The 13,346-nt window shown below is 40.3% G+C and overlaps 1 protein-coding gene across 1 annotated transcript in view; it reads left to right on the top strand.

Annotated features, from left to right (window-relative positions):
- Positions 1-4,993, top strand: part of LOC133447408 (F-BAR and double SH3 domains protein 1-like) — a 42,606-nt gene extending 37,613 nt beyond the window's left edge. The window contains exons 17-21 of the mRNA XM_061726080.1: positions 1,543-1,633; positions 2,806-2,913; positions 2,991-3,150; positions 3,260-3,327; positions 4,861-4,993. Coding sequence (XP_061582064.1) covers positions 1,543-1,633; positions 2,806-2,913; positions 2,991-3,150; positions 3,260-3,327; positions 4,861-4,911 — 478 coding nt within the window. The 3' untranslated portion in view covers positions 4,912-4,993. The remainder of the gene's footprint in view (positions 1-1,542; positions 1,634-2,805; positions 2,914-2,990; positions 3,151-3,259; positions 3,328-4,860) is intronic.
- Positions 4,994-13,346: the final 8,353 nt, after the last annotated feature.

Raw genomic sequence — 13,346 nt, forward strand, 5'->3', positions numbered from 1 at the left:
ACCTTTAAAATATAACACAAGAATTGCGCACCAAAAATAGCCATTGACAATAGGCTTATACACTATCATCGTTAGCAGCAGAGGTGGTAGTAACCAGTTCCATTTACTCCGTTACATTTACTTGAGTAAGTTTTGGGAAATGTTGTACTTTTAGGAGTAGTTTTGAATCACTATACTTTTTACTTTTACTTGAGTAGATTTGTGAAGAAGAAACTGTTCCTCTTCCTCCGCTACATTAGGCTACGTTGAGCTGTTACTTTTCTTTTATCCCTTTTATCCACGTACGCGTCAATCTCATGACATCACTGAGTGATTCTTTGGGGAAAATGTTAGTTTTTGCATGTTTTGTCACATTTACACAGACTCAAACACACACAGAGTTTCTATGAGTTCATGTTTGTTCTAGTTCTGGTTAAAAAGAAAATTATAAAGGATTGAAATTTTGTGCTACTTGTGCTTAATTTATTTTTTTATTCTGTTATTATTTTATTTATTTTATTATGTATTAAAGTACTTGAATTTACTTTAAGATTATTTTAATTTAAGCTATTTTTTATAAATTTTAATTTATTTTATTGATTTAATTTGCCCGAAGATGATTATTTTGTACTTTTATCTGTTTGAATGGTTGTTAAAAAAATAAATCAGACGTTACTCAACAGTTACTCAGTACTTGAGTAGTTTTTTCACCAAGTACTTTTTTTACTTTTACTCAAGTCATTATTTGGATGACTACTTTTTACTTCTACTTGAGTCATATTATTCTGAAGTAACAGTACTTTTACTAGAGTACAATTTTTGGCTCCTCTACCAGCTCTGGTTGGCATACAATGTGGTATCACACGCTTGCATTAGCCCATTACATTAACTTCTTGCATGACTTATCAGTCAATAAACATATGTTGTCACACTAAACTTAATATTCCTTAATCATTCATATACTTATACACTTTATGAACTTACAGCCATGGCTAATGTAAACACTACGGAGCCTCTGATTACATTTCAAAATAAAGGTCCAGTTATCTTTAGAAATATAACTAAGTATAAGTGTGTGTCTTTTTCTTACCACAATATTAATGCAACACAAACAATTCAAACATGTCAAGTATCTTAAACTATGCACTGCAAAAACTCAAAATCTTAACAACAATATTTGTCTTATTTCTAGTTAAAATGTCTCATTTTTAGTAAAAAAAAATCTCATTACACTTAAAACAAGACTCATTACTGGAAAAAACAACAATTTTCACCTGTTTCAAGTAGATTTTCACTTAAAATAAGTAGAAAAATCTGCCAGTGGAACAAGATTTCTTTGCTTGTAATTATTTCAAGTGAAAATTTACTTGAAACAGGTGAAAATTGTAGTTATTTTTCTGGTAATGACTCTTGTTTTAAGTGTAATGAGATTTCTTGAGTAAAAATGAGACATTTTAACTAGAAATAAGACAAATATTCCTGGTAAGATTTAGATTTTTTGCAGTGTGAAAACAACTGTGATATTTAGCCTGATGTTCCTGTCTTTGGTCTCTGTGCAGCCAGAGCTCTGTACGCCTACCGGGGTCAGAGTGCAGAGGAGCTTTCCTTCCAGGAGGGGGCGCTGATCCGGCTCACACGCCGTCGACAGGGAGCGGTCAGTAAAACTGTTTCTGTACCGTGTTGTGATGTTTGAAGTGTAGGGTCACGGCCGCCGATAGGGGGGGACAAACGGGTCTGTTGTCCCGGGCCCAGGGTAGGGGGGGCCTAGAACTGAAGAAATGTTTTTTTTTTTTTTTTTTAATTCTCATTAAATTATGGAATCATTTTTCAAAATGTTTCAAAATATGCCTATTTGTGGAAGAAAATATGTAGTATTTGAGTTACATAGAAGCTTGTTATTTGTTTTCTTAATTGTCCTTGTGGTCAAGAACCCCCAACACAAAAAAGTTTCGGCCGCTGATCAAAATTTGACGTTATCATTTAATTCAACCATTAGAATGGTCAAAATGTCCGGTCAGCACAAGTCCGGTGCTCAGAAAAGAAGAGAAAAGAGAAGAAGAGAAGAAGAAAATAGAGGCTTCAGAGATTCTCTACACAAATATTTTAAAAAGGTGGTGACGGTGAAGCTGGAATTAATAAAGTCAGCGTAGAGCAAGGTAAGAAACAGTTACAACGTTTACCAACCTTGTAACTTAACCTAACTGGCTAGCTCTAATGTTAACGTCCATTAGCTTGTATAAAAACCTGAAGAGCAGAGGGAGAGGAGAGGAAGAGGAGAAGGAGAGATCCGTGCGCAGGGGGGCCCATCTTAGATTATTTTGTCCCGGGCCCCGGCAGGACTGTCAGCTGGCCTGTGTAGGGTCATAAACTTGGACACTGTGACCATAGACATATATCCGTATCCGCTGCTGTGATACGTCAACGTCGCCGCCATATTGGATGTTCAAGACTGCGCTGTAAACTAATACAAGTAAATGGACTTATTTTCATAAAGCGCCTTTCTACAAAGAAATGTACGTTTTACGTCTCATTTATTCATTCACACACGCACTAATATACTTGGAAACAGTTAGGCACCAAATATAATATATTTAATTTTCTCAGATGGCAAAAATAAGAACTTTATTGATCCCACATAGGAGTAATTCATGTTATATCAGCTATAGAGAACAAGGTAGTGCCGAAAAACAATATACATCCCCCCTCACAAAAATGAGAAAAAATTGTGAAACATATTTTCTCATGTTCGGTTCAAATGCTTCCTCTATCCTCAGAAGGGTTCAAAGGTCAGGAAACGTCCGTGCACTTTGCTGTTCTTCTCCCTAGGTGGACGACGGCTTTTGGGAGGGAGAGTTGGATGGAAAGAGAGGAGTCTTCCCGTCCCTGGTGGTAGAACTGGTCCAGAATGAAGGAGAGGAACAGGACGGAGAAGAGGTGACACTGGTCTCTCCGGACAGCTTCCACAAGGAAAACTGCTTCCACATTTACTTTATTCTCTTTATTCTCCCCAGCCTCACCAGACTCCCAGCAGGCCTCCCTCGTCTCCCCCCAGGACGACCTCCTCAGCTGCCGGGGAGATTCCAACAGGTGGTTGTTCGCCCCCTGGTGGTCTGGAGGACTCACAGCAGGCTGCTCCCTCAGACGTGTCCAGGCGGACAAATAAGAGATTAGGTAGGATTGTGTCAGTGTTTGCTCTCTGAAAAAAGTTTTCATATCTTTATCTTATTGTATTCCCTAAAATATAATATTTTAGATGCTCATGGTTCACACTGTTGCCCAGCTGTCCCGTCAGAAGATAGAGGCAGTGGACAAATTCCTCCGGAGGTCCCCAGTGGGCAGCTGAAACCAGTATGTCTGTATCTAACACATGTGTAGTACGGAAGAGTATTCGGGCCAGGCAGGAGAAAAATAAAATAATATTTTAGAGAAAGATTTTTTTTTCATTATGCACTTCGAGAAAAAAGTTGAAATGTCGAGATCAATGTTGAAGTATTGTTCCTGGATTTGCATGCAATATGGTTGTGAAATGCATCTGCATTTCATGGCAACAATGTGTGTAAATTTAGGTGAGGTGAACTGTAGAATAATTTTTATTATAATTTGATATAGGTATTTTGTTCATTGTTTTGGTTTAAATGTTGAGACAGGAGGAACCCTTAAAAAAAAATGAAAAAAATGAGAAAAAATGTTAATGAGAAACAGGGGTGGGATTAAATAAGTTTTCTTCTTCCCACTCCCTTTCGAGTGTTAACAAATTAATTTGTATTTTGAACCTGCACCTGGTAAACCTGATAAAGGTATTTGTTTAATTTTCTGTTGCATGCAGGTCACTTATGTTAGGTTGTATTGCTCGAAATAAATATGAATTGAATTGAAGTACAATTTTGAGAAAAAAGTCGAAATGTTGAGAAAAAAGTAAAAATTTGATGACAATATTGATTTGAATCACATATCACACATATGCAGTTGTATAACTTCAGAAACGTCCCCTTAACGTTCCACTCAAAGGATGTAAGTTAGTTAGTTAGTTAGTTAGTTACAGTAGTTAGTTAGTTACAGTAGTTAGTTAGTTAGTTAGTTAGTTAGTTAGTTAGAGCTGCTGCTGCAGAGCTGTCAGTCACTCAGCTAACTGGATTTGATGGACCAGAGGAGACATTTACACTTTATTCACCAAATTGTATTTCAACTTTATTCTCGAAATTTTAACTTTATTCACAAAATTTCGACTTTATTCCTGAAATTGCATTTCAACATTATTCTCAACATTTCAACGTTTTTCTCATTATTTATTTTTTTTTTTTATCCCCGATTTTTTTTTTCCCATTTTATCACCCAGTGCTCCTACCTAAGTCAGTCCTGGGCATTTCTCCCTCTACCAACCCCGGGAGTTCCTGCACTGAGCTCAGGTCTCCTCCTTAACCTGAGCTGTCCCCACCCGGACAGGGTGGGGTTTATCCGGCCGGACGTAGCGCGTGGAAGGATCACATTATTCTGGCCGGATCCTCCCCACCCCATCTGTTCCCCGGTTGGCCAGAGGGGGCAGTATAGCCCAGGACTGTTGCATGTTTTTGTGAGGGTAGCTCACATTGCTACCCAAGGGAACATGGGGAGAACATGCAAACTCCACACAGAAAGATCCTTTCACCAACCCCACCCAGGGTGTGGTGCTGAAGTCATGGGGGAACTAACACGCACTTCAGCGCCCACAGCGACCCCTCAAAGTGCACAGTAAAAAAAATCTCTCAAATATTTTTTCTCCTGCATGGCCCTAATACTATTCCCTACATGTAGCATAAAAGCTTCTCTTAAACAAAATGAGTGCCCATCTTGGAGCTAAATGGAGGACTAATCCATCCATCCATCCCCCTCTTGTTTCCCCAGTGTCGGCCGCCCCCTCCTCCTCCCACACAGAAGCTTCCAACTCAGTGGTGAGACGAGTGCACGGCGATTCCGGACAAAGCAAAGATTTTTGTTACCCTTTATGGCCTTGAGAGTTTAAATCATAAACAGCTAAATCCTTACCCAGAGAGAGACGGACCTCTGTAGAGAAACAGCTGTATAAACAACAGTATAAATATGTGCAATGTATAATTCTTATCATTTAAGTGGATTTAAAAGTGTTAAAACACCTAACAAAGATCATTAACTATAAAGCTTCAGTATGACTTTTTTATTGTAAGCAGTATGCTGTTTTTATAAATAAGGACCAAAATTAAATGTGTATTTTCCTGTTTTGTATCCAAACCAGTGTTTTTTGCCATTAAATGACTGTTGATGACGTCTGTGTGGTTCTTTAGGGAGTAGTTAGTGCACTACTCTGACCGGCTGTTTTTATGGTGTTGATATTCAGCTTGGACCAGACAACGACTGGGACGGGTTAGCAGCTCTAGTGTTCATTTGATTCAATTCAATTTTATTTATATAGCGTCTAATACAACAAAAGTTGTCTCTAGATGCTTTCCAGAGACCCAGAACATGAACATGACCCCCGAGCAATTATTACATAAACAATGGCAGGTAAAAACTCCCCTAGTGGGAGAAAAACCTTAAGCCAAACAGTGGCAAGGAAAACTCCCCTTTAGGAGGGAAGAAACCTGGACCAGGACCAGGCTCATAAGGGGGGACCCTCCTGCTGAAGGCCAGACTGGTGGGTCAGGGACGGCAACAGCACAGCAGGCAGGTGGAAGCAGCAACGGGATGACCGGGGGTGGGGACAGCAGGCAGGTGGAAGCAGCAACGGGATGACCAGGGGTGGGGACCGCAGGCCGGCATTCAGCTCCCGAAGCTCCGGCCCAATCAGCAAGCCCTAGGTTAGGTTCAGGGTCGGGGAAAGGTTGAGAAGGGGCAGGGCCAGGGAGAGGAGTCTTGACGGACAAATCTCTCCCTCGCCTGCCCAGGCCGTTACCCTGCCCCTCTCACTCCCACGCTGCAGGATCCGGTGTTGTGCATTCAGAGACCATGTACAAAAGAGAAAAAAAAAAAGAAAAGGGGGGCCAGCACAAGAAACTACAGGAGCGATGGACAAAAATGATAGCTATGAGATACCGTACTTAAATAAATAAAAATGGAAATGGAGAAGAGAGGATCGGATAAATCGTGTTACATCCACCTATCTATCCATCACCATCCATTCATGTATCCATCCATCTTCCCATATATACATCCATCCATCCACCTATCCATTCATCCATCCATATATACATCCATCCACCTATCCATCCATCTTTCCATACATCCATCCACCCATCTATCCATCCGTCCATCTACTGTATCTATCCATTGACGTTTGCAGAGATTTTCTTCTTTTTTCTCTGTTTGTATATTAAAGAAACACAAATCTATACAGACGCACGTCAGAGACGGAGCAAACTTTTAATCATGTACGTTTGAGGAGAAGTCAGCAGCCAGGAACATGAAACGGTCTCCTCGTCCTGCAGGAAGAAACAAGAGCACGCTAATCACGTCAATGACTAATGTTTGTAAAAGGATAAGGAGGACAGGATGTAAGAAGGATTTAGTTGAACATTAAAACACCGGTAACTCATATAAATGTGGACATGTCCCTTTATTTACTGTTTACAGACAATCACTGAAGTTTACACTTTGATTGACAGAAGTAGTGGCTCCATGCGTGGGGGCTGCATGCACTGGTGTCAAAGAAACATTCACACATTCCCAGAGACCTGTGCTACATGACGGCTACTGAGAGCTCTTTACGTTTGCATCATTTTGCACTCTTTATTTTGGGTTGCAGTAGCATATACATGATAAGATTCATTTATTTAGTTTTTCACGGCTCTAAAAGGAGTCCACATAGAATATAAGCAAAGACAAAGAAAAAAACACTCCTTTTATACATACTTTCACTCACAACATGGGTTAAAAAGTAGGTGCCCTTTTATCCTTTAACATGGAAATATATGAGCCCTTCTTTCGTGATATAATGCCATAAATATGATATAGATATAGAAATGGTGAAAGAACTGCAGCTCTGTGTCTGAGAAGTGCGTCCCGCTGGATCAGGGGTCGGCAACCCAAAAAGTCTTGTATAAGCCTTAGAATGAAGGCAACACATGCTGCATGTATCTATATTAGTTATAACTGGGGGAAGATTATTTTTCATTATGCACTTTATTATGCACTAAGTCGAAATGTCGAGAAAAAAGTTGAAATGACGAGAAAAAAGTTGAAATGACGAGAAAAAAGTCAAAATTTCGAGAAAAAAGTTGAAATGTTGAAAAGAAAAGTCAAAATTTCGAGGAAATAGTTAAAATTTCACTTTTCATGAAAAGTTGAAAATGTTGAGAAAAAAGTCAAACTTTTGAGAAAAAAGTCAAAATGTCGAGATTAAAAAGAAAAGGAAAAAAGAAGAAAAGAAAAAAATGGAAAAAAGAAGGAAAAAAAGAAGAAAAAAAAGGAAAAAAGAAGAAAAAAAGAAAAAAAGGTCAAACGTTTTTGAAAAAGCTCCAGGAGCCATTAGGGCGGCGCTAAAGAGCTGCATGCGGCTCTAGAGCCGCGGGTTGCCGACCCCTGCGCTGAATGAAGTCAGTCTGATCACAGAACAGCTCAAATGAAGATTCATGGGAAAAGGGAGGACAGAGAACGGGGAGAGGAAGAGAGGCAGAGTGAAGACATCCTGCTTGATTTCCCACAAAGGCCCGGAAATATCCTGGACCTCTGACCTGAAACCTCTGCACTGTTGCTGCCAGACTCTGCTCCGACCCCGTCTCCAGTGAGGAGGACAAACCGGGCTCAGCGCCAGAAAGGCAAATCTCAACAAATACAGATTCTTGCAACAAAGTGAAGGAAAAGAAAGATCCGGTTTGCACAAGTGACCTGTTCACGTGTTGTCTGTGTGGCGGCTGGACGTTTACACTCCAGCATGTGATTGTGAGGATGCTTTTGTGGAGGGATTTGAAAGGTTGTAATATCATTTAGAAGTCCTCCTATTTAGAACATACGGAAGAGTATTAGGGCCAAGCAGGAGAAAAATAAAAATAATATTTAAGAGGAAGATTTTTTTTTTCATTATGCACTTCAAGAAAAAAGTGGAAATGTCAAGATTAATGTTGAAGTACAATTTCGAGAAAAAAGTCGAAATGTTGAGAAAAAAGTCAAAATTTCGTGATTTCCTAACTGGATTTGATGGGCCAGAGGAGACATTTCCACTTTATTGTATTTCAATATTTATATTGACATTTTGACTTTGCATAAAAAAAAATCCTCCCCTCTCAAATATTTTTTCTCCTGCATGGCCCTAATACTCGTCCGTAAGAACAAAACATCTGAGATACTTTGAGAATAAATGTATGAAAAACAAGCTTGCATCTTAAATAAATAATTAAATTAAGGTACTGAGTCCCACAAGAACCTCTTCTTCTGGACACGGCTCCCATTGGGCTGTTTGAGAACGTTATATTAACATTATTGCTAATTCACTTTACCCTGGTTATTTTCCAGCCAGTTCTGCAGCTCGTGAATAACTACAAACAAGTCTACAAGCTGTCATTTTTATCTTTGGCTTTCATCTCTCCTGATGCAACTCATGTTCTATAGCAGTTTCATCCTGGACAGGGGAGTGGCATGCCAGGGCTCCCTACTGGCACTTTTCCACTAGTACCTACTTGGCCCTACTCATCTCAACTCGGCCTGGTTTCTTTTCCACTACAATTCAGCACCTGGAGCAGAAGTAGGAGGTTGGAGAAGCTCCTGTGGCGTATTTGATTGTGTATCTAAAGGAAGAAGACAACAACACTAAAGATGAAGAACCTGGAGGAGATGATAGATGTGCTGCTGGGTCTGTGGCTTGTGTTCAATATCAAGTTAAAAAATGAGAGTGAAAGAACTTCAAGCAGCAACGCTTTTTTTTTTTTTAGTTTGTCTCGGCGCTGCTGAAAAGTCAGCTGGAGCCGTGAACAGCTATGAAGTGACAGAGCTCCTGGTAGATCTGGTCGTTCCTTATCGCCCGACTAGATCCTTTTTTAATTCTCTCCTCAGACACCAGGTTTATGAACATCTGCACCTCAGAGTTGGATCAAACAGACTTCTGCTGCCATTGCCTGTCGAATAAAATGAACAAGAATCTGTCAGAGTCTCTTTCTCTGATTTCCTCCTCCTGACTCAGACGTCTGACTCCAACCCTCCGACCAATCAGTGGCCTGTAGTGTGATGATGTCAGATACAGCCGACTCAGCCGCTTAGAACCTCGGCAGAATAGAAAAGTATCTACTCGGCACGTTAGACCCCTGGTGGGAAAGAACCAAACCGAGGCGAGTCGGGTCGAGGCGGAGTAGGTACTCCGCATTGTTTGCAAGACCTGATAGTGCCTTATGTTCCTGGCAGAGCTCTCCGTTCTCAGAGTGCAGGTTTACTCGTAGTTCCTAGAGTATCCAAATGTAGATTTGGAGGGCGGGCGTTCTGCTATCAGGAACCATTACTATGGAACTAACTTCCAATCTGGGTTAAGGAAGCTGACACCACCTCCACCTTTAAAACTAAACTTAAAACCTTTCTGTTTAGTAAAGCCTATAGTTAGTGTTTAGTAAACCTCTAGCTGCTGTTGGTAAATCTCTAGGTAGTGTAAACTCCAGTGTGTTAGAGTCCATAGTCATAGTTGCAGCTATAGAACAAGACTATAATAGTTAGTCTCAAATATAGCTTCGCGGTAGATATGCTGCTATAGGCTTATGCTGCAGGGGGGACATCATCCACTGAGCGGTGCCTCTCACCCTTCTTCTCCTCTTCCCTTCCTCTCTTCTCCATTTCCATTTTTATTTATTATAAGTATCTCATAGCCATCATTTTTGTCCATCGCTCCTGTAGTTTCTTGTGCTGGGCCCCCTTTTTTCTCTTTTGTGCATGTTTGCAGGCCAGAGCTTCGGGAGCTGCGTGCTGGCCTGCGGTTTGCATATGGTTTTAGGATACTTTTTAGCCCAGAAAGAGAACAAAAAGAGAAAGAAAATGCTCAAGTTTTTATTCTTTTGTATTTAAGTGCAACTTCAAATAGTGTCAATCACAACATCCCGCTCCGTTGTTTAGACTATAGGATTGGAATTACGGTCATTTGCTCACTTTCAAAGCCTTAAATGTCTTATTGAGATCCAAATTCCTCAATGTTAGTTATTCCCAGGATGGATAGTGGGCCTTCAGACCATTAGAGCTTATTTATGGAGCTTGCTGTCCGCTAAACTCTCGAGCTGCATAAACGTCTCCTTAAGACTTTACTCGTTGTAAAAATCTTTGGGAGTCTATGGTCTAGTTAATTCGTTGGGATGACAGTGGGGTTAGGCATAAGGCAAGGCATACCCTAGACAAGACTGGGGTGGGCGCAAATAAAACAACATAAACGCTCAAACCCAAATGAACATTGATGTTTTTTGACTCTGGGAGGAAGTCAGAGTGCCTGGAGAAAATGCAAGTATGTAGTAGGCGAGCATATCAAGTCTGCACAGATTTAAACCAGTCACCTTCACCTTCATTGTTAAGAAAGCTTTGCATGGACAAAGGTTTATGGTTTATCATTATCATTGTTGCTATACATGAACTAGTCTCCCGGAATGATGAGATATTAAAGACATGTCTTCTGTACACTGAATGGTTCGTTATGTGAATATTTATCCAGGATGCCGGTTTTGTGTTTATTACCAAACAAGTTCCATGTCTCAATTTCTTAATAAACAAACAAACGTACCCCTTATTTTTCCCCATTTTTCACCCAGTGCTCCTACCTAAGTGACAGTCCTGGGCATTGCTCCCTCTACCAACCCCGGGAGTTCCCGCACTGAGCTCAGGTCTCCTCCTTAACCTGAGGAGTGAGCCTCCCCACCTCATCTGGCGCCCCGGTTGGCCAGAGGGGGCAGTAGAGCCCAGGACTGTGTGCATGTTTTTGTGAGGGTAGCTCACATTAGCTACCCAGGGGAACACAGGGAGAACATGCAAACTCCACACAGAAAGATCCTTTCACCAACCCCACCCAGGGTGTGGGCGCTGAAGTCATGGGGGGGGGGGGGGGGTAAACATGCCCATTTGAGGTGCCTGCACTACCAGCTGCACCACTGCGCCCACTCCTACATGTCTCTAAATATCTGAATATCAATAGGGATCTAAATCACCTGGTAATGTTTAGGGGATCTAAATCATCGGGTTCTGTTTAGGGATCTAAATCACCTGGTTATGTTTAGGGATCTAAATCACCTGGCTATGTTTAGGGATCTAAATCAACTGGTTATGTTCAGGAATCTAAATAATCGGGTTCTGTTTAGGGATCTAAATCATCTGGTTATGTTTAGGGATCTAAACCATCTGGTTATGTTTAGGGATCTAAATCATCTGGTTATGTTTAGGGATCTAAATCATCTGGTTATGTTTAGGGATCTAAATCATCTGGTTATGTTTAGGGATCTAAATCACCTGGTTATTTTTAGGGATCTAAATCACCTGGTTATGTTTAGGAATTTAAACCATCTGGTTCTGTTTAGGGATCTAAATCATGTGGTTCTGTTTAGGGATCTAAATCATCTGGTTGTGTTTAGGGGATCTAGATCTCCTCGTTATGTTTAGGGATCTAAATCATCTGGTTCTGTTTAGAGATCTAAATCACCTGGTTATGTTTAGGGATCTAAACCATCTGGTTATGTTTAGGGATCTAAGCCATCTGGTTACGTTTATGCACTAAAAACTGTTACATTTAGTTGGAAAATGGCTTTCCTTAATACAACCACATTACAAACCATGTTTATCTTTTACTGAATGACTCCCTAAAGCAACAAACTAAGCATGAGAGAAACCTAACCCCAATAAGTTAGGGTGACAGTTGTACCGGACGCTTCCCCCCTGAACCTTTCTTACAACAGTCAACAGTAAAATGAATGGCAGTGAAAGAAATAGTTCACCTGAAGACAGTGACACCTGTTACGGATACTGACTGTTCATTTTTACACCATCCTCAACAGCAGTATATACATAGTTCTGCATTTACTTACAATCCCATAAATGTTTTTTTGTTGAAAAGATGTTCACATACGTTAGGGTTAGAGTTAGGACAATATTAGCAGCATGGCTCAACAGATGAAAATGACAATTTTCAATCTCTATTCAGTCAGCCAGTGATAGTAACCCAACTGTATAAAAACGATTTCAAGATATCTATCCTGATGCACACATTAGGAATATTAATTCATATCAATGGGCTGGCAGAACAATTTTTTAGACGTTGTGGTGTTTCAGCATTTGCCAATTACAGGCTGACATTTTCAACCTGTTGATGCAACAGTAGCACATTTTTAATTTTTTAACGTTTAGTTGCTGTTATTTCTTCACACGTAAGCCCCCACAAGGTTCTGGGGAAAAAACAAATACACATTTTCACTCTACACATGTAATAGTGGATCATTTATCCAGATTAACTAAATACTGATTATATTAATTCATTATATTAGTATGTATATTATATGTGATTGTTCAGACTGGATTTGTTGAACTGGGTTCTCGATGAACGTTTAGGTCTTGTGACCTAAAATATGACCTACAGCATCATGAGATGCAAAAATCCAGATAAGGATTCACAAACTATCAAGCACCACTATAGAAAAGTCTCAAGACGTCAACATTTATTACAACCCATTGTGAAGAGAATATATATATCAGAACAAAGGTTATGCCACTCAAACAAGCATGTAGAGACATTTCAAGGTACCAGTGGGAGATGGGAGATGGAGTCGGTGGTGAAGATGGAGCCGGTTCCTCTCTCAGTGGGAGATGGAGTCAGTGACTACGTTTACATGCAGTCAAAATTCAGGTTATTGCTAATATTCCGGTTACTGAGACATTCTGAATATTCCGTTTACATGGTAATTAATCATTCGGGATATCTCGATCAAACCAGCAACGCGGAGAACATCATGACGCAATTACCGTCATTTCTGCTTCTTCTTCCTGTATCCAAATTCAAAACAAATGCTGCTTCGCGCAACTTTTCGCTCACCTTCTTGTAAATCTCGCTATCCCGAAACTTTCTACCGTCTACAAATGCAGAAATGTTCATATCCTTCATTACATTTATGAAGTGATTAGTCTCCTCCTGGTCTTGCGTTTCTCCGTGTTTAGAAGAACTTCCTGGACTCAAAAGACCAGGATTCCTTGTGAACAGAGCATGTGCAGAAAACAAATTCCTGTTCCGTATGATGGGGATATTCCGTTTGGTGTTTACATGACCCAATATTCAGGTTTTAAAAGGAGTAACCCAGGGGTCATATTGGGGTTTTTAAAAACCTGAATATGAGCAAATTGGGGTTATTCAAAGGGGTTATTGGTGTTTACATGGCCGTACAAAACCAGGTTATTGCTAATATTCGGGTTTTAAAAGGGTT

Source organism: Cololabis saira, chromosome 7, assembly GCF_033807715.1.
Source record: "Cololabis saira isolate AMF1-May2022 chromosome 7, fColSai1.1, whole genome shotgun sequence".
In the NCBI taxonomy this organism is placed as follows: domain Eukaryota; kingdom Metazoa; phylum Chordata; class Actinopteri; order Beloniformes; family Belonidae; genus Cololabis; species Cololabis saira.